The sequence below is a fragment of the Lepidochelys kempii genome, chromosome 2, assembly GCF_965140285.1.
Source record: "Lepidochelys kempii isolate rLepKem1 chromosome 2, rLepKem1.hap1, whole genome shotgun sequence".
In the NCBI taxonomy this organism is placed as follows: domain Eukaryota; kingdom Metazoa; phylum Chordata; order Testudines; family Cheloniidae; genus Lepidochelys; species Lepidochelys kempii.
Genome location: NC_136381.1, coordinates 182,854,431 through 182,875,668, shown reverse-complemented (window position 1 = coordinate 182,875,668; position 21,238 = coordinate 182,854,431). Strand labels below are relative to the sequence as shown.

The 21,238-nt window shown below is 39.5% G+C and overlaps 2 protein-coding genes across 15 annotated transcripts in view; one reads left to right on the top strand and one right to left on the bottom strand.

Annotated features, from left to right (window-relative positions):
* FKBP9 (FKBP prolyl isomerase 9) overlaps positions 1-8,675 on the top strand; it is a 58,240-nt gene extending 49,565 nt beyond the window's left edge. For 13 of the 14 annotated variants that reach the window (XM_073332944.2, XM_078851705.1, XM_078851706.1 and 10 more), the window contains 2 exons: positions 2,301-2,464; positions 7,053-8,675. In XM_073332944.2, the coding sequence (XP_073189045.2) occupies positions 2,301-2,464; positions 7,053-7,235 (347 nt within the window). In that variant the 3' untranslated portion in view covers positions 7,236-8,675. The remainder of the gene's footprint in view (positions 1-2,300; positions 2,465-7,052) is intronic. The other variant, XM_078851710.1, reaches the window with a different exon arrangement.
* A 4,987-nt stretch (positions 8,676-13,662) lies between these two features.
* NT5C3A (5'-nucleotidase, cytosolic IIIA) overlaps positions 13,663-21,238 on the bottom strand; it is a 36,874-nt gene continuing 29,298 nt past the window's right edge. Inside the window, 7 exon segments of the mRNA XM_073332957.2 lie at positions 13,663-14,320; positions 15,295-15,495; positions 15,945-16,107; positions 18,756-18,845; positions 19,312-19,397; positions 19,910-19,956; positions 20,744-20,813. Of these exon segments, the coding sequence (XP_073189058.2) occupies positions 14,219-14,320; positions 15,295-15,495; positions 15,945-16,107; positions 18,756-18,845; positions 19,312-19,397; positions 19,910-19,956; positions 20,744-20,813 (759 nt within the window). The 3' untranslated portion in view covers positions 13,663-14,218.

The window sequence follows — 21,238 nt, the reverse complement described above, 5'->3', positions numbered from 1 at the left end:
CCTTTGTCTTTTGGTAGGCTTGCCTGAGCTCCTTAACTTTCACACATGTTCCTGTTGTCGCCTCTGTCCACCATGCTCTGTGTGATTTTGGCATCAATATTAGTATTTCTTCTTTTTGATCGGAGTTCTGCCTGCACAGATTCTTCTCCCCATACACCAGTCAGATCCAGTGTCTCCCATTCAGTCCATGCTGGAGCTCGTTTGCGATTCTGGGGGGACTGCATGGTCTCCTGTGCTGCTGAGCTCGCCACGCTGACCAAACAGGAAATGAAATTCAAAATTTCTTGGGGCTTTTCCTGTCTACCTGCTAGTGCATCGGAGTTGAAAGTGCTGTCCAGAGCGGTCACATTGGAGCACTCTGGGATAGCCCCCGGAGGCCAGTACCGTCAAATTTGCACTACCCCAAATTTGACCCAGCAAGATCTATTTTAGCACTACTGCCCTAGCTGGGGAGGAGTACAGAAGTTGATTTTAAGAGCCCTTTAGGTCGACGGAATGGGGTTGGTTGTGTAGACACATTGCTTATAAAATCGACCTAGCACGGCTAAATTCGACCTAACCTCGTAGTGTAGACCAGGGCTTAGACACTGAACTGTCACTTGAGTGAGGGACTCCCAGGTGAGTACCGTAACTACAGAGCTAAAAGTTATGAGGGAGCTCCTCCTCCTCCTCTTGTAAGAAACCCCTTAGGCGCCTGATTCCAGAAGAGGGTTCACAACTGTGAATCCAAACTAGATTTAGGTGCCTTCCTGCAGTCCAGACTTGACTCCTAACTCCCTGTGAAGGGCAGGGCTTGGGGCACACGCCTTCCCTTTGCATCTCCCATTGGTTAGCTCGGGCGATTCCTCACTCAGCGTGCTGCCTCTTGTGAATCCCATTCTTTGGTGCCTGTCTTTTCCCATTCATTATACAGGGAGCCTAGGTGCTGAACCCAGGATTTGTGAATCCCAGTCATTTCTAGGTGCTAAAAGTGAGGCATTATGATGGATTGTTTGATAATTTTGTACTTGGGCCTGCACTTCCGCTTGTCCGTGTGCACAGTCTTATTGGAGTCGGTGTAGCTCTGCATGGGATAGAGTTAATCTGCAGGAGGAACTTCGTGGGATTGAGACTTTAATTTGGCATTATAGGGCTCCAAGAATTGATTATAAAACATAGAAACTTCAGAGGACTATCAGCTCCCAGTACATGGAGTTGTTATTGGCCTTTTAAATTAAAAGAACTTGGTGAATGGTGTCCTAATGATATCAAACTCTAGGCTCTGATGGAAGAAGATGCATCACCACAGCCCACTCTGACTTTGTAGGATTTGGATTCCTAAAGAACATAGACAACTTCTGTTGTATAAAGATTCAGCGTCAGGCATCACACTGAGTTTAATGTGGAATAAATTTGAGAGATTAATTGAACACCTCTTTGATTTGTACGTGACTCCAAGACAACCACCATAAAATTATTAATTAAAAACACTATTTTTATTTAAGAATTCTACAAAATTATGTGTCGTTGATATTTGACACTATTGACATTACATTGGATATATGGTCTGGAGTAAATGCTAGCATGATTCTGAATATGTTAGTATTTTCTTACATATCTGGTGAGACTCCTTTATTCATTTTGGAACAGAAGTTCCTTTTTGATTTGTTTTCTTTTTTAAAAAATACCCAATATCATGCAAATTCAGTCTCCTCAAAGAAGAGTCCCAGTGGAGGAAATATATCAGACAACAAAGACAGTCTTGTATCTGTAGCTAGAGGCTATATGCAGCTGCCATATATTGCCATATACCTTTTCTTTTTTATTAATAAAAATTTGGGACACAGTTATTAAGGAAAAGTTAACTTTTATATTAAGTGTCTGGATTTAAAGTTAGCTAGGCCACCAATTCAGGAAAGCATCCCTATTCAGGAAGGGCACCTAAGCAAATGCTTAAGTTCCATTCAAGTGCTTAAATTAAAGTTGTTTATGTGCCTTTCCCGAGTCAGGGCCTTTAAGATTAAAACTCACATTACATATGTCACTTATGGCAAATATGTAGTGCTTCATGTGTCTCATATAATAAAATTTTGTATGGTCTAACCCCAGTTTGCTGTTTATATAAGGCCTGATCCAGTTCCCACTGAAGTCAATGAAAAGACTCCCATTGATTTTATTGGGCTTGGATCGGACCCCTAGTGAAGCACTTGTTTGTTGTTGCACTTTAAGTAATAGATTTTTTTTAATTGTGAAAAAACCTAAATTGTCCTTTTGCCACTTAACTGAAAGTTAATACTTAACTGTGCCATTTGTTGTGACAGAAGGAGAAGTTCCTGGTAGTGCAGTATTAGTTTTTGACATCGAACTGCTGGAACTAGTGTCTGGTTTACCTGATGGCTACATGTTTGTCTGGCATGGTGATGTCTCTCCAAATCTCTTTGAAGAAATCGACAAGGATAATAATGGAGAAGTTTTTCTGGAGGAGGTGAGTTTAGGGGTAAAACCACCTGCATAGATTTTTTTTTCTCCGCGCCTCCCCTCCCCCCCCCCCAGCTCCACCACCATCAAGCTCATGGATAAGTCAGGTTTTGTCTTTAAGTTTTTGAGTTTATCCAGCCCAGGCTATGGTTATTACCAAGTTAACAGGAAGCTGCCATTTTAAATGAAATTTACATTTTAAATTTTCAAAAAACCCTACCAAGAACAATATGGGCTGTCAAAAGGCAGAAAGACAAGTTAAAAGAATAAATCCCTTTTCCCCCTTCTTCCTATTATCTCTCTCTCCCTCTCTCCTATCGCTGCTCCATTCCTACCCTTACAGTAGAGCTGAAAGGCTTTTGTCTACAGAATAGATGTAATGTACGTTGTGTTTCAGAACTGAATGGGGAGGGAGAAGCTTGGATGTGATTATTGGTACCAGAGCTCGATCTATAGAGGGGCTGGCGGGGAGATGTGAGAAAGGGTGTTGGGTCAAAATGTTTGTAAATGTTGAAAATCACACTTCTCTGTGAAGTTTTGTGGCTGCTATTGTTACAAATAGCACCTGAGATTATTGTAACTGAGATTAGAGGGGGAAAATGATCTAGTCAGTCTGTACAATTGCTGCATTGGACAGCAGTTTGTGCACAGTTTCCCTGCCTCTGTTTGTGTCAGTATTTTAGATGGTAACACGTAAGGGACATTTTTTGTTTATTAAAGGAAAATTTGCTTAAAAAAAGAGAGTCTAGAGGGCTCAAATGCAGGTGTAAAAACTGAAACTATTTTTAATTCATTATTTGAAGCTGAGCAGATTTGATGTTATTGTCTCTCTTTAAAAAGCTTTCAGCAGTGTGATAGTTCCATTCTCTTTGCTCTCTGTTGTAAGACTGTGATCCTAAGTAACCCTGTATTTACACCCTACACACAATTGTAATAACCTTTCTACAAAATATGCTTTGGGAGGTATCATTTGAAAACTAATAACTTATTGTGCATTAATATTCTTGCATAATGCGTGTGTTAAGAGATGGATATATGTTGGAATTAGGACTAAAGTGTGATTAAATGAGGCATGTCAGGGGAAGTTGGTAGCCAGGTCTGCCTTAGACAAACGAATGTTTATTTGATTCTCTGAGCAGCCTGGTTTTCAAGAAAAGACAGTGAAGGTCCATTTTTACATATTAGGTAAACATAATTATTAAGCTAACAAGTGCGGGAAGAAAGAACATGAAGTTTCCTTCACCACCAGACTCCATATCTCCTTCCTCGCAGCTTGAATAAACCCTACTTTCAGGGGTAATCCTCAGAAGAATCCATTTTAAAGGTTTATTGGCCTATAAAGACAGGGTGGCTGAACCTCAAGTGATAATCAATTGAATCAACTGCTGGTATAAAATATACAGTATTATAAAACTGTTTGGAGTGTGGTCTTTTCTGAATGCTAATGGCACAGTAGTGATTAATATCATGGTGAAATAAATATATATTAACACTATAGGAGGAAATATGGATAAATAATATTAGGTGTTAAAGTCTGTGGCCAAACAGGAAGGAACAGGTTCCCTCCCAGACCCGAGAGATGGCAGCTATTTACCTGTCTTCTATGCAAATTCAGCATGGTGGAATCAAAACAGTGGAAGCCCCACTTACACACACAGGGATGAGGAGCCCATAGAAAGGGAAAAATAGCATGAGGTCATCCTGCCTCTTAAAACAAGATCATTTTAACTTTGGAAGATGTAAGCAAAGACAGAAGCCATCTTTGGCAATCATCACTAGAGAAACACAAGGGAACAGAGCTCTTGCAAGCTGAGAAAAATGGGCTCTTCATACAAAGAGGGGCAGGGGTTTGAAACTGGAAACAGACTATAGGTGAGAAACCATCTTGAAAAAGCTTTTACCTTGCTAGATTAAGTTTTAGATGTTTAGATGCATGTTTTCACTTTTATTTGCTTATAGCCCTTTCTAACTGTATTCCTTTTACTTGGCATCACTTAACCTATGTCTTATTGTTAATAAATTTGTTTTATTTTTACTATAAGCTAAATGCTGTGTTTAAATAGAAGTGTGTTTACCCAGTAGGTTAATAAGCTGTGATATGCTTTTGTCTTTAGAAGAACAAATGAAGATATTCTTTCGCTGAATTGCCCAGAAGAGGGCTGGGGGTATGTTGGGGTCACCTTGCTGGTGGTAGCCAAGGCTGGTGGAAGCCAGATGGGGCTGTACAGCTGTAGACAGGCTGTTGGAGTCAGAGTTGCTGAACAGCACACGGCCACTCAGGGTGTGACCTGCATGCTTGTAGGCTGGCAGTCAGCATCTCAGGCTGGTAGCTACCGCACCAAAGCATTTAAGGCACCCAGGGTTGTAGGGCAAATAGTGACACAACCCTTTACTGATCTGGATTGGATCCCAAATCCCATGACAAAAACTACCTACAGTTGCATGAGAAAAAACTTTACGCTTTAGTGGCCTGATCCAGTGGAAAAGTTTCCTTTGAACTGGGGCCTAGTTTAGGGGAGTGTGTGGTTGCATCTCTCTTGTTGTCAGAAAGCTTTTGAAAGTTCTCTGTTATATTGTTGCCTAGTCATAGAACTGGTTGTCAGCAGAACTGGCAGCTAAGTCAGGGTGCGCAGTTTCCGTGAGACAGCATAAAATAGGCTGAGGGTATAAGTACATACCCCTTTTAGTCACCCCTTATTTACTCTCTTTGCACCTTTCACAGCAGTTGCAATACCAACGATCCTCTTCCTTTCTCCGTTAGCTGACATAATTGCTTGCAAATAGTTCTTAAACAGTATAGTAGTTTTTGTTTAAAAAAGGTTCACAGTTTTTAGTTAAAATTTGTGGGGGTTTAGCTGGTTTCAGGAAAGTTTTCTTTACTTTTTTTTTTTTATAGTCACTTCTTCAGCTTTTGAGTGATCTTAGTTGTGGCAGCATGGGCATGGATGCTCTGGTTCTCAATCCCTTAAACTGACAATATGGTGACTGGGATTCTAGGGCAGGATGTCTCATACTTATCTGAAGGGAGCCTGTTGGAGTCCTGAAAGCCTCCTACTAGAAAAAGCGTCCTATGGAATTGGTTTAAAAGATTTGCTCAAGGTAGAGGCCTTGTCCCTGTTTTTTGTTCCAGTTGTCTGAGATTCCCTTTTGTCTCTTGTGTTGTCAAAGCTACCCCTGGCAACTGCAAAATTGTACTTAAAGGTTAGGAGGGTCTCAGAGTTGTAGGCCATGCTAGCCAGCCAACTTTCTCCCAGAGTCTGCAAAGAAAAGGTGGTTCTGAGGCCTCCAAATTTTTAACCAAAATTGTGCTATTATACTGGACTTGCATCTTGATCAGTCTGTTACTGGCTGTTTTTTTCCTTAATCCCTCCAGGGGAGGTGAGGTTACAGAATATGGATGTCAAAAGAGCAAATAGTTACTATTTAGGGAAGCCGAAGCCTTTTAAAGAATCAGACTTCCTGGAGCCTTTAGACAAAAATCTAAAGGTTACCTACTTAGCTCAAATGCCTGCATTGGAATATTAGATTGTGTTAGAACACATGCTAATTTACATGTTAAACAAGATTTCATCCCAGGGTTAATGATAACTAAAGCTGCGATTTAGTTACGGAGGTCACGGAATCCGTGACTTCCAAAGACCTCTGTGACTTCAGCCAGTGCCGGCTGGCAGGGGGGACCTCTGCTGCTCCTGGCTGCCGCTGGCAGCACAGGAGACCCCCACCACTCCCAGCCAGCAGGGGAGACCTCCAGAGCTCCCAGCTCTATGCAGCTGCCCAGGCTCCCCATTTTGTCACAGATATTTTTAGTAAAAGTCCGGGACAGTCACGGGCTTCCATGAATTTTTCATTATTGCTCGTGACTTGTCTGTGACTTTTACTAAAAATATCTGTGACACAATCTTAGCCTTAACTCCATAATCAGTTGATATGGTAAATATGACAGTCTTTACCTATACTGAGGCTCACAATTGTGTTAGAACAACTATAAACTAACACAGCGGTTTTCAAACTTTAGCAACCCGAGGATCCCCATTTTGACTTAAAATTTTTCCACAGACCCCAAGTCCCCCGCTCAGCCCTTCTATGGCTCTAGGTATATGTTTTTTGTTTTTTTAAAGTCATAGGAGAAGTAGTTAAAGATAAATGGATTAATAAATTGTGTGAGGAAAATTTATTGAAATGTTACCTTTGCACTTGCTTCCATGTCAGTTTTTACACTTGGAATTCCCTATACTTGTACACAAAACCAAACCCCTCTCTTTTCATTCATTTCCCTTCTCAAAACTCTTCTTATGCAAGGTCCTTCTCAGATAACCCATCTTCAATCTGTATTGTGGGTGAAATCCTGGCTTCACTGAAGTGAATGACCAAACTTCTATTGACTTCAGTGTAGCAACATTTTACTTCATGTCTGATCTGTCCAATTTAGATGGTAAAATCTTAGGGTAATAACATATATGTTCTCCCGCCCCTCCAGTGGTTAGGACCCTGGTAGTTAGTACTGAGCAGTATGGGACTAATTGTTGGTCTTTCTAAAATATCCATTTAGTCTGTTGTTTTAATTATTCCATTGTGAACCTTTTTTTTCTCCCTAGTTTTCAGAATACATTCAAGCTCAGGTTGATTCTGGCAAAGGAAAACTAGCTCCTGGCTTTGACTCTGCAAAGATTGTTAAAAATATGTTCACAAATCAGGACCGAAATGGAGATGGCAAGATTACAGCTGAAGAATTCAAACTGAAAGACCAAGAGACCACAGAGGGACATGATGAACTGTAAAACAAAACAAAAAACCAGTGAGCTGACCTACTGTCACTGTGTGTGTACTGGAAGATGTTTGACGTACTGTGCGTGTGTGTGTGTGTTTGAAGGGATCGTATTTGGGGAAGGTGTTTGTATACAACTCTTCATGAATGCATGGCGGTATATGTGGAGTGGGTTATTACACGAGAAGGTTTTCAGCTAGAATGGGTAGTTACATTTTAAAAAAAACATTAAGGGCCTCAGTGTGGGATTTATAAAGAGATTGAGTGTACTGACAAACATGGTTACGTGAACAATACGGTTAATTTTTATGCTTAGAATCACAATTTTATTATTGAATGATGTACTTCACTTGGTTGGATGAAAAGTAGAAAATATGCAATTGGTTTTTTTTTAGTTCTTTAAAAAGCCTTTTTGTATTTAAAGTTATTCTACAGGTATGTAAACAAACAGAAAAATGTGTCCCACTAGCATACCTGCAAAATAACAAATTGCTGCATTAACAGATTAGAGTTACTGGTAGTACCCCTTTAGAAAGCATGTATTCTTTTCAATAACTGAACAAGCCCCTTTTAATAATCTCCAGTAGGATCTATCATTTGCAGATTACAAACAAATAAATTATTAGACATGCCATTGGAAAATTCTGGCAAGCTGTGAATAAAATGAGTATTTTAAGTTGTGCCCACATGTGTAATGATGGGTTTTACTGGATATGTGACAGAAGTTTGCTACATTCCTACATCTTATTTAACTAAAACACTTCACTCTCAGAGGACTGTTAAAGCACTGTCAAGGTATGAATACTAAATTTTATATCATGTCTACTGTATGTTAAAGCCAGTACAGTCACCCAGTTGATCTGTAAATGTAGCAAGTTGTTTTAATCAAACAGACCAAATAAATACAATTAGATTAAATATTATATTTTCTGGAAAATGACATGAACTTTCCTCAACACACACAGCAGAGAAATACCTCCCTAGTCATAGAAGAGTACAAAGGGAGGTGTATGTTTCCATTATATGCTTTGAAGTGAGACACCTGCTTTCCTTGATCTGTACATGAATGGTGCTGGTTTTACACTTTCTGGCACACTCATTTGAAAAACTGCTATTTTTTAATTACAGAAAATGCCATGAACTTTTGTTGGGTTTGATACATGCTGGATAATTGTTTTTTTTGTTATATAAAATATTGATCAACACAGATTGTACTCTCCCCCTCCCCCCCCGGGGTGGAGGGTTTAATATATCTTGATCAGAACAAGAACCTTATACACACACCATATGCAAGATTGCTATCCTGAATCTATATACAGTTTCATTATTGGAACTAAAACCCTGATGAGAGAACACCCCTTTGGGCTGACAGTAGTTAAGTAAAATAATTCTAACTGATTAGCTATAACATATTTCTGTTTTGTACTTCATATTAATAAAGGTTCTTTGGAAAGTCTGGAGTTTCTTAAATTGATCTCACCATTAACAGTGCCTGTTCAGAATGTGCTTTGACGTTTGCTTGTACTGAAAAATAAACACAGTTCCTCTAACTTTACATTTATATATAAACACCACCCTTATTAATGTCCCCATGCCCAGTGAAAGCCAGACTACCTTTATGTCTGAGGTTTTGCCTTGTGGTGCTAGGACCCTAGTTAAAAACTACAAGGAAATCCTGACTGACTACTTAGATATGGACCAATTTTAGCCCTTTAATGCCTGGTAGAAGATCCTAGGTATTAATGGATTGCAGTTGGAATCTCATGCATTATCATACAAATGGCCCTTCAGAACCATTAACATCTCACCAAAGCAGTGTTCTTATGGAGGCTTTAGTTCCTGATGTTGCACAGAGTTTCCTCCTCTATCTTGTTTCAAAATACAAAGATAGCTCACTAGTAACTGTAGTTCAAATATACTGCTTTTGCATATTTCACAAAAGGTGCCTTTGGTACACAGGAGCTATACAGCAACCTTCAAGGAATCAGGGCACATTGGGCTCCTCTTTTTGTGGCACTGAAAATGTGGAGACAATTTTGCACACCCAAATAACTCAACCAGTTGCACAGTGCTAGAACCCTCAGGAAGAAGGGAAGGCAGGTGGGTAGTCAGAATGTACAGTGAGCACAGCTTAAGAAGTTGTTGGTGAGTAACCTTTAAGAATCATTCCACACATTTCCCCTGCAGTTGGTCTTGAAAATTCCAGTTAAATCAGAATGGTAAAACTGCCCTACGGATCTAGATGCCAAGTAGGGAGCAGTATCAGATAAGTGTGTACAGATATCCAAATTTTTGTAACAGTTCCATCAAAAAGACAAGTTGTCACTTTAACCATAGTAAATGGAAGTCTTAAGCTCCTCACCTAATAGGCAACAATCTTGTGTGGCATTCATAGCCAGACCCATGGCAATGTCTCACTGAGTTTAACTCACTCTTCCTTTCTGACTTATTTAACCCTACTGTGTATCTTCAGTAGCATGCAAACATTTGAGTAGCCTGCCACACTTGTTTGGGAGGAAACTTGTGATAGATGGTCTCAGGTATCTGAGCCTGGATTTTTACAAAAGAGAACTGAAAGGGTGAGTAGAGGTAAAACTTAAGTAAATTTACTTTCAGTATAACCACTCTTATTTGTTGTCTGCAATTAGGTCTTCATGCTACTTTCTAATTCAGGCTGAATCAGCACCTGCATTTTAAATGTACTGCCAATTGGGGAGGGGGAGAAAAGGGGAAATATTGGTTGTGCATGAAAATTTAGTTTAGGAATTTGGAGTATGACTAAACTCTTCCCCTGAAACTTGAATGAATAAATCATGCAGCTATCTTAAGTTATAAGAACTAAACTAATTTTTAAAAAATTGCTGTTTAAATTATAAGCACAATTTTAAAAAAATTAAGTGTTTCAGCACCTGATGGGGCTCTGGAGATGAGTAGTATGTGGACAGTTAGCTGGTCATACAATGCTGGTTCTTGTTTCTAGCCATCAGAATAAATTGGAAAAGGAAGATGGAAGCAGCTAGTAATTTTTTTTTCCTTCCAAAAAAGCAAAAAATACATAAGTATGAGTCTTAATCTTCCATGTAGGCAAGATTTGTGGGTGCCACAGCAATGTTAAGAAATTATTCCTGGGGGGAAGTTATGCCATTGCATACATGCAGAATTCATGTCCCCTGCAGAATATTTTTTCTCAGCAGAAAATACTTTCTGCGGGAGAGGTGATGCAGTTACACCTTTTGCCCACCAGGGACTGCTGTGGTGGCAGAACAGAGGGCAGCCACTCCTGGTCAGGAGCAGCTAGCTGCAGAGAGAGGAGAGGGAGAAGAGGCTGTGTTCCTCACAGTGCCCTGTGCATGGGGCCAGGTGGTATAGAGGGAGTTGGACAGCATAGGGCTGTTGGGGCCAGGGGGTTACACTGGGATGGGGGCCAAACAGAGACAGGGATGACTGAGTGGGGGTGCAGGGACACATAGGGGCAGAGGCACCTGAAAGAGGCTAGGGGTCAGCCAGAGTCTTCATGGGAGAGACTCCCCAACAATCTTCCCCCACCCCTCCAAAAAAAAAAACCCGTTCCATTTTTCTTCCATCCATATCCGACAACTCTTCAGGTTAGCGCCCAGGCTTCTTCCCAGCAATTACTTCCCTCTCCCTGAGCTCCTCTGTTATCCCTGATTCCCTCAAGCCTTTTCAATGCTTCCGAGGGGGAAGCATGTGTCTGTATTGTAGTTTAAATGAATTATTACTGAAAGTTCTGTATTAATATGCCTAGTAAGGAAACTATTTGTCAAAAACCATTTTCTGAATCTTTTTTTGTTGTCCATATTGTTACAGACATACTTGCTGACAGATATTTTGAAATAAATTACCAAAATTATTGAAGCTGGCATGATTATATTGTGTTATTTTGACAAAATATGCAGTATTTTGCAGAATTTGAAAATATTGTGGGCAGAATTCCCCCAAGAGTAAGTGATCGTAGAAGGAAAGTTTCAGTTTATTAACATGCAGCCCTTCTTATGGAAATGTTTTTGAACCCCCCATTTAGCATGTACTCAAGGAAAGAATGGTTGCTTATCTTACAGTAATTGTTGTATTGCCTTGGTGAGCCTACTGCCCTTGGAAGGGTGCAGAACATCCAACAATTTGTGGTCTCTTGTACCTCCCCCAAATGTAGGTCAAGCTTCTGCCATGCATTTTAACATCTTGGAACCACTTAAATAAGTCAACTGGAGAAGATGGTGAGGGGTTCACTGCCTCATCAGGGGCAGATGAGGAAATTGCAGATGAGATTAATTGTTCTCCCTTGTCTGATCTTTGTCTCTAGTATCTGAGGCTGTTTTAGTTGACCTGCCTGCAAAGATCTATATTGCCACTTGGGAGGGGAGTTAGCCCTGGTAGGGGGCAGAAGCTACTGGCTCGCAGATATGGTATTGCATATCTTAATCGGCAGGGTTAAAGGTTGATAAGCACGTGGCTGGGACATAGACTGGTGGGACATAATGGAGGACAACAAGCAGCCTGTTCTTGGAAATCCTTGCCCTGTCCTTTTGAGAGAGCAGTTCATGTTTCTCTGTGTGATCCCCGTGGAGGGAAGATGAGTCCCTACTGCACATCAACAAGGACGATGAAAAGGAGTACACTTCCTCCAATGGTGGGGCTACTCTTTCAGGCGTGCTGGGATGCTCTAATGTCCACTCTAGAGAGAAATGAGTCAGTACTAAGGTCTCTGTAACTGACTGCTTACCTAGCAAGGGTGGCTGCACTATTGGGCCCATAGAAATCACTCCATACTGGATATGCGCTGTGCCAATAGGGATGGTGTCAATGAGCAAGGTATGAAGGAGATCAGTGCAAAAGAAAGGGTGGTCCACAAGTTTAGTGGGTACCAGAGGCATATGTTTAACAGGTAGTACTAATGCACCAAAAGGACCTAAGTCTGGCCATTGGCTACCTTTTGCCTGTTGAGTCAGAGCCAGGGTGACTCTTGTATTTGGATTTCATAGGCATGGCAGAGGGTAACCAACATCTCAACCTGATTCTGAAGCTGTGTTCCTTCCTACACCTCTCAGGAGTCACCAGTGCCAGAATGGAAGTGAACAAGTAGGGTCTCTTGGTTAACAGAGCATGGGTGCTTAGGGTAGAGTTTTGAGTCACTGGGGCAAACTATAAAGGAAGGGATGTGGTAACTGAGGTCTAGCTACATCCTTCCTTTGGCTATCTGAAGGCTTGTACAGAGCACTCCAAGAGAAAGTTTTAGGCAAGCCTCTCTAGCTTTTTGTTTGATTAGAGAGCATATTGAATGAGTGCCCAGCTGTAAGCAGGCACTGAAGTGTTACACAAGGAGTAGGTTAACAACCCTGGGGGTTTTGCTTCTATCATAGTGCTGGATCCCTTATACTTGTCTAGCCTCCAAGCAAAATATCTGATTGTCATTTGACACAAGAGAATTTAAAGACTACAACTCACTCCTGAACTAATTAACATTACTAATCCTAACAGTGCATAGAGCTGCTGCAGTGGTAAGAGAACAGAGGGATGGTTGGACCTGCTTTGCGGCCTGAGAGGAGACAGATACAAGGACACCTCGGAGTGGCCTCACTGACACTGCTGGCCAAAACAATCCAATCCTATGTGCATAGGGGACATGCACGTGAAAAGTGTAATCCATATGGCCAGTCACTTCAAGAACTACCTTTACTTTGTGGGTGGGAAAACACACAGACGGCCAACTCACTTATTGTTAACAGGAGTTGAACAGATGTAGCAATCATCTATAATGTATTGGGCTCATGTTGCAGTCAGTTTGACAAGGAGTGAACACCATGGTTAATCCTGTGAAAGGAGGATTTACATAATGAACTGTAATGGCACTGTTAATTAAACCAAAACTTAAGTTCACAAAAGATAATTAATAGGATAAAACAAGTTATGTATGTACATTACTTGTCACTTTAGAGGTATTTAGAATCATTGTTATAATATGGGATGTGATTTACTACATATAAAGCAGCATAAAGAATGAAGCCCTGACAGGGGGCTGCTGTGCTAGTTTGTAAAATTATCCTTACAGTACTGAGAAGTTTCCTTTGACTCAAGCGTAGTACTGATTACACCAGAAAAGCAAGCTACCTGTGTAATTCTCCCACTGCACAGCTGAACGTAAATAAATGTTAAAAGGTAACCAAAAGAGCAAACTGCTTCCCTTAACTGTATTTTACAGCCTGCCATGGGAGATTTTTTTGGGTAGCTATTCTCTAAAGCTGTTGTGCAAAACACCCAAAGCCAGTCAAATATAAACTTTACAGGTGACTAACACTTAACTTTCAACTGTTACTGATAAGGCAGTGCTATTTAGTTAAAAGTAAACTTTAGCAAGTTTTTGAAATCAGTGATTTGATTTAAAATAGTGTGTAAAGTGATACTAGAGTCCATATACAGTAACATTTTGTCTGAACCATGACATCTTTATGTTGTAGCATTTTCACCACAGGAAAAACCCAATATATTATGAAAACTTACTGTGACACATTAAAATAACACCACTGCCCTCAAGTGCAACTATGATTCTTGAATATAGCTGTCTGTGTGAGAGACAACTCAGGACTGTACAAAATACAACACAGACCCCTGCACATTAGCTAATCACAGAATGTTTACATCTTAAATGTTACAAAATATCTCCAATTTCTAAAACACCCCCTCTCATATGCATGATTAAAAGAACAAATTGCAATGTCCTCTAAGCCGTAAAGTTAATTACATCTGTTAAAACAGAGCAGAGGTGAGAGACAGTGAGGGGTGGCATAAGAACAGTAAAGCTTCCAGTTGACAATGGATGCTGTATATTACTTTTAGATACCAAAAATGATCAAAATTTTTAAATTAAGAATTACAAGAGTTCAGAAAATATGGATAATAAACACATCTCTAAGATAGCACAAGTGTGCTCTTCTGTCCAGTTGTCCAATTAGGAAAAGTAGAGTGACTTGAAGATGCAATTTACAGGATTTTCTGTAGGATGGAATTGGCCACATCTAAAGATTCATCTTTCACCAAAACAATATCATAAGAGTCCATGTATTTTTCCAGAAGTTCTTCTACCTTGTTAGCAGCATGAATGAAGGGGGGAAGAACACCCAGTTAACATGTTTTAATGTAGAAAAGTCCGCCACCATTATAAAACTAGTATCAAGTCTCCTCCCACCCACCCACCCCCCTCATTATCAAGGTGAAATAAGCATATCCACTGCTAGCTACTGAGGGTTTGAGTTCCACAGTTTGTGGAAGTGAGACTAAAAGCAAGTTTAAAGTTCAAACCACTTATTTAAGAGTATGTATAATAGGCGCTCAAGTACATATGGCTTTTTTTTCCCCCCAATATACATTTATGGCAGGCTGTACTCAAGACTTCATGCATAATGATGTTGTCAATGAGTAACAAACCAGGTTGAAACCTGTCGCAGCTCCATGACAGAAAGAGGCTGTAGAATTTGGGAATGGACTTCTATTGTGTCATTAGTGGATGAGAAGAAAATACAGGCAGTATTTTACACCCCTTGAATATGGTATATATTTCAATTTGGAATGCATTTTCACTTTGGAAGTGCCTTTTAGTTTTGCAATCGAAGTCTTGGGTCTCATCCAAAGTAGGAGAAAGTTTCTTGCTTTTAATATAGCAAGTTTGCTCAGACACAGATGTGGGACTGAAGGAAAAAGGGACAAAATTTAAGGAGAGAAAGAACTGCCTATGAAGGTGATTGATTACTTTATAGCCTTTCCCCAGCCCCTGAATTTCATATCCCAGCAAGACAGCTGCTTCAGGAGAAGTTCCAGTAAAGAGAATACTAAAGGATGGGGGAAAGTTAAGCTTCTGCTTTAACAAGTCATTGGTGTGAGGTGAGGAAACCCCTTGAGTGTCAACTCTTTGGAATACATTTGAACTGTAGAAGATATTAAAGTTACCCCTTTAGTAGGTACATAATGCTTTATAGAATGTCTTTATTTTGCTGCTCCACAGTATGTGTGATTAGAAGGAAATATCCTACCCCAAACTTACCAATATGTAAACTACTTACTTTATCATTTAGATAGCCAATCTTAAGAATGTGTTCAACATTTGCAACTCCATCTGCCATAGTTAAGTCTCCCTGTGAATCTCCAAGCAATATGATGTTGCTGTTGTCTTTTAACTGTTTGAAGTACTCTGTGTTCTTCAAGGCACCATCATGTTTGTTATAAACATGAATCAATTCTCCTTTAAATCCCTTTAACACACCCTATTAAACAAATGCTAAAAGTTATTTCTAATGTTATGAGAACAGATTAAATTTCAGAGTGACATGTTTTATTTTGGGCAAATATTTATTCTTTTAATCCTCTTAGGTTTTATGCAAGACTCATTACTATCAGAGAGCAGAAGCATTGCTAAGGGGTTAGACTGTAAATCGGTGATCTGCCATGAGCAAAAAAGGTAGCACACCATTATGCTGCCCCAAGAACAGTCCCAAGTAAGCTATCAACAACGTCGGTGGTTATCTTCTATTTGCTTTGTACCGAGGACAAGGACTGACTATACAGTGCTCCTTTTCCAAATGGCAGGGCAATTAACTGCATCTGCTGCATTAACATACTCAATTAGAGTGTTATGCTGTATTATATGGGTAATACACACTTTATCCCTCTACCTACCCGTTTCAACTCCAGAAATGTAGTATTTCATACTTACATTCTCATCAAAATCCATGAAATTGGAAACTACTTTGACATTAGAATGGTAGACGCCAGCCTGATGGATGACTTCCTCTAGGATGTCTCCAATCCCAGCAGAAAATATGAACACAGGAATATTATGTTCACTGAGCTTATCAAAGAAGTTCTCATATCCTTCCCTGCAGAACAGGATGTAAATACAAGCTAAAACACAGAAAAAAATTGCCCAAAACATGAAAAGTAAATTTTCAAAAGACTTTCCCTTCTTCATGGGGAAATTTCCTTAGGCATTTCACTGTATTTATGTTTTCATAGTTTTTTAAGGCCAGAAGGGACCATTATGATCATGTAGTCCAGGGGTTCCCAAACGTGGTTCGTGGCTTGTTCAGGGCAAGCCCCTGGCAGGCCACAAGACATTTTGTTTACCTTAGCGTCTGCAGGTACGGCTGCTCGCAGCTCCCAGTGGCCGTGGTTTGCCATTCCTGGCCAATGGGAGCTGTGGGAAGCGACACATCATAGACTTTCACCACGTAATTCTTGCACTGAGCCATAACTTCTGATTTAGCGAGAATATATCTTTTAGACAGACATTCAATCTTGTTTTAAAGGCTTCAGATGCTGGAGAATCTACCACATCTTTAGGTAAATTGTTCCAATTATTAATTATTAGGGCTGTCTAATTATTAAAAAAATTAAATCAAGATTAAAAAAAAGTCCCAATTACTTGCAGTTTTAATTGTTCTGTTAAACAATAACAGAATACCATTTAATTAAATATTTTTGGATGTTGGAGGGGAAGTGTGTGTGTGTGTGTTCGGGGAGTGAGACACTGTGTTTGTGTGTTGGATTGAGTGTGTTCAACACACTGTCTCTTTAAGCACTGCACTCACCAGCCTGAATGCTTGCTCAGACAGCAGCAGCTGCTGGCAGCTCCTACTCCTAACCCAGCGGCAACAGCAGCAGACAAGCTCCCTGTCCCCCAACCCCAACTCAGCAGAGACCAGGTACATGGGCTAGGAAATGGGGACACCCCAGTATCACCCTCCACCCCATGTGCACAGGAGGCTCCTGGTCCCAAGCAGCTTGGCCAGGGGTGGCTCCAAGGCAGGGGCAGGGGAGTGTAGGAGCAGCAGCAGCTGCAGACAGCAGAGCAGCGGGTGGAGGACGTGCCCTCCCCCCTGAGTGCGGTGTCCTGGGTGGTGGTCCAGCCCGCCCACTCATAAGGCTAGCCCTGCTCATGAGCCAGCAGCAGACAGGCTCCCTTTGTTCCCTGCTCAGTGGTGACCAGGTACATGAGTGGGGGTAGGGAGACACGCCAACATCAGCCCCCTTTCTCCTACCCCACTCTGCACAGCAGACAGGAGGCAGGCTCCTGGTCTGGTGCAGTTTGACCACGGGCAGCTCCATGGGGAGGTGGGGGAGGAGCAGTAGTGGAGCAGGGCAGCGGGAGGAGAGGCATCCCCCTGAATATGGCGCCCTGGGATGGGATCAATGCTCATTACAAATAAATGCATTAATTTATTTTAAATTAATTGCATGCGTAAACTGCGATTAATTGACAGCCCTGTTAACTGCCCTCACATGGAATACAGTGCAGACTCTTCCCACCATTGGATCCTGTTATGCTTTTGTCTGCTATATTAAAGGGTTCTCTAAGTATCAGAAATCTTCTCTCTAGGTACACACGATTAAGTCACCTCTTAACACCTTCTCTTTGTTAAACTAAATAGGTTGAGCCTCTTTAGGCTTTCCCTGTTAATACAAGTTTTCCAGACTTTGAATCATTCTTGTAGCTATTTTCTGAACCTTTGTCAATTTGTCAACATCTTTTAAAAAGTGACACCAGAACTGGACACAATATTCCACTAATGGTTCAACTAATGCCGTATATCACTTTCCTGCTTCTATTCTATATGCTCCTGCTTGTACAGCCAAGTATAGTATGTTATAGGTAATGCCTGCATTCTGAAAGTGTTTTGTAATGATGCAGATTCATGCAGCTGAAACTCATTTATATATGTGCACAGATGCTGCACGTGCATTTCCCTTTAAAAAGCAGAGTCTTAATATAATGCTTCTTTGTGGTTAAAAAAGGTTTTTCTTATCTGATGCAACAGTAAAAAACTGAAACAAACTGTCCAGTACCATAGGCAAGAATAAATAAATCCAGACAAATTAAATTCTTGCATCCTAAGGCTGATTTTTAAAAAAACACCACCACACATTCCAAACTTACAGCCAGTTCTCTGGAAGATCTCTTTGGAAATGCTGATAGAAAAGCACTGAATATAGGAGAAAACACTGGCGCCTCAGTAAGAGTAAGGACACTGGGGCAAGAATGCCGGTTATTAAACTTGTCTCTCTTCTTAGGGACAGAATAATATTCCACTATTTCAAAAATATATAGACATTCCTAAATTGTCTTGTTGCTACTTTGTTAGTATTTTCAAGGGCTTAAAGTCAAGTGCCTAAATCCCTGTGGTACTGTTGAAAACCTCTCCTGTATGTATATTTGTGAGGCAGAGAGTTTATAGGAATAACAACCATGTAAGACACCATGTCAAAAGTTGTCTGACACAGTAGACTATCTGTAGTTGCAAATATCTCAAGTGTTCATTCTAATACATCTTTGATATCATGTTAATGTATTTTTCAGATGCAAAATAGACACGAGTTATGTAATATTCACATCCAATTTCTTCTGAAAATATTACGTATCTACAGTTTTCAACAAAAATGGTTTCCTGATATGAGCAGTAAGCATAATAGCAATAGTGTAGAGTCCACGGAAACACTTTAAATAGATCTGACATTCAAAGAATCTTACTTCAGCATAACATCAGATTCCCGCACGATTTCTGCAAATTTATCCTTTTGTAAACCTTGTTCAACAAGTAAAGTATGTGATTTATTGTACCTAGGAATAATAAATAAAAAAAAAAGAGTCAAACTTCCATTGACTTAAGGATTGTAAGGCTCGCATTTAAGTCTGAATTTCATTTGTCTGTAGTAGCATACTACATTTAATTCTTGGTAAGATTTTTAAAATGATCTACTAATGTGAGACACTCTAAAAATACCCTATGACCAAGTTATGATTAAATATGTATCCAGCCAAAACATGGGGAATTATATTTAGTGAATTTGTTCACAAATATATCATTGATTTTTGAGCAGGAATACATTATACATTGTTCAGGATGCCCCAGCTGAGCAGCGTCAGCAACACCAAAATCTCTTTTGTGCAACATTCCCCAAAGAAAGGTGAATTAAATTAACTGAATTAGCAATAGGTCAACTTTAGCCCGTATATTTTAGAAAGACTTTAAACAAAGAAGTTAAATCTTACTTCATTGTGAAAACTGTAAAAAATAAACTCTTACCATTCAACCATGTAAGGATATTTTTCTTCAATGGTAAGATCAGGGTCAATTTCAATAGCATAATAGGTTTCTTTCAGCTGCAATAACTGAAAAGAAAACCAGAACTTTTAAGATCTTTCAATTATAAAAAAGCACTTAGGTGATTATTCCATGTCCAACCTCCATGCTTTGATCTAAATAATCAACTCACTTTATCTGTGATTTTTACTGATTTACTTTACTAATTGTTGGTATGGAATCTGAAATGCTTTATATTGTATTTTGTATGCCGATGTACAGATGAGTGCAAGAAGTTAGTTTGTATACATAAAGATGAAACATAAGTAAACTGCACATTTTGTGAAACTAGATTATTTCTAGTTTTGATAGGAATATACATTTACTTACATTATGCGAGGTTAACAATTTGAGGGCTTGGTTGGTAAACTCCTGACTTCACTGAAGTCAATGAACAAACTCCCACTGAATTCAGCGGGGCCAGAGTTTCACTTCTGGTTTCTTACAGTGCAGCATAAATTAGATCACACTAGAACTAAAATATAATGTGAAATGAATCAGTCTGTACCAGTGATCAATGGCTAACTGATTTTCTGGTTACCTTTTTCCGACATTCTTCTGTGATGAGCTTACAGTTATCAATGACATCTGAAAAGATTATTAAAAAAAGTCACAAGACGTTCCATCAAAAGGACTGAATTTCTCTCAACTTTTTATTTTTTATGCCTTGTATAATGCTGAAGAGCAATGTTTGAGTATGTACTACTGTACCACAGGTTTGCCCACAACTGTTCACACCAGAGCCCACTAGAATGCATACTTGTCTTTCAAGAGTTTGGATTGAAAAAGAACATTTAATTGGAAAGAAGAAAAAAAAACAAACCCAAAATAAAATACTGATGTCCCTTATTCTAAATTTTTAAATTGAAAAGTTTCTCAACATATTATTGTAGCCTGACAACTTTAGCAGCTCGATTTCATTAAGACATATTACCTCGTTTCCTCTGCTTTAAGAGAAGGGTAAAGCATAAATTTCCAAGAGCTGCAGGGGGTTTTAACCATATGACTCTTGCTAATGTCATTGTTATAACCCTAGACAACTCTAAAAATGCATACCACGACATACACAACCCTGTGACCAATAAAAATCTTCTTCAGCAAGTCTAAATTATTGATGCAATGATAACGCTACTGGCATTGTGCACTCTAACTTCAAGTCTGAGTTATTTAGATTTGATCTCATGATATACTGAAACACTGATTGAGAACTGTTTTTAAGGTGGAGAGCAATTAAGACATTCTAAAAGCTCATTTATTAGACCGTACAACTCAAATAAATCAAGTGCAGGTGAAATCTCCATATAACAGGGAAAAACAAGAAAGAAAACTACATGCAGTAGTTAAAAAAAAATCATTTAATATAAAAAGTACTCACTGTGACATGTTGGACATCTTTTTCCATTGTAAGAAAATCTACTTAATGTCATATCAAAATCTGTAATAATCTATTAAAAGAAAAAAAGTTATAAAAACAGATGCACAGTAAAGGTAAATGCCTAGAATCTGAATGATCACTACCGATAGCTGTGAGGACAATAGACTTATCACAAGTCTCCTTATAAAGACTCTACTGAAATACTTTACTGTGACGATAGAGAATTAGAACAACAGTTATGATAAATAATCAGAATTATATAATATCATATTATAATTAGAGTAATGCATTGAAATAACATGCTTTTTGCATCCTGTCCTGAAGTTATCCTTTTATTATCCACAGTTTGGACATCTCCTGACTTGGCTACCTTATGTCACTCACTATTTAATGACATTAATGGAAAATGGTTAAGTCATACACTTGAATTTAGGAGGTGTTCTGAGATAGTTCAACAGATCTCCCAACTTTGAAGACTTATTGAAACTTGGCTCT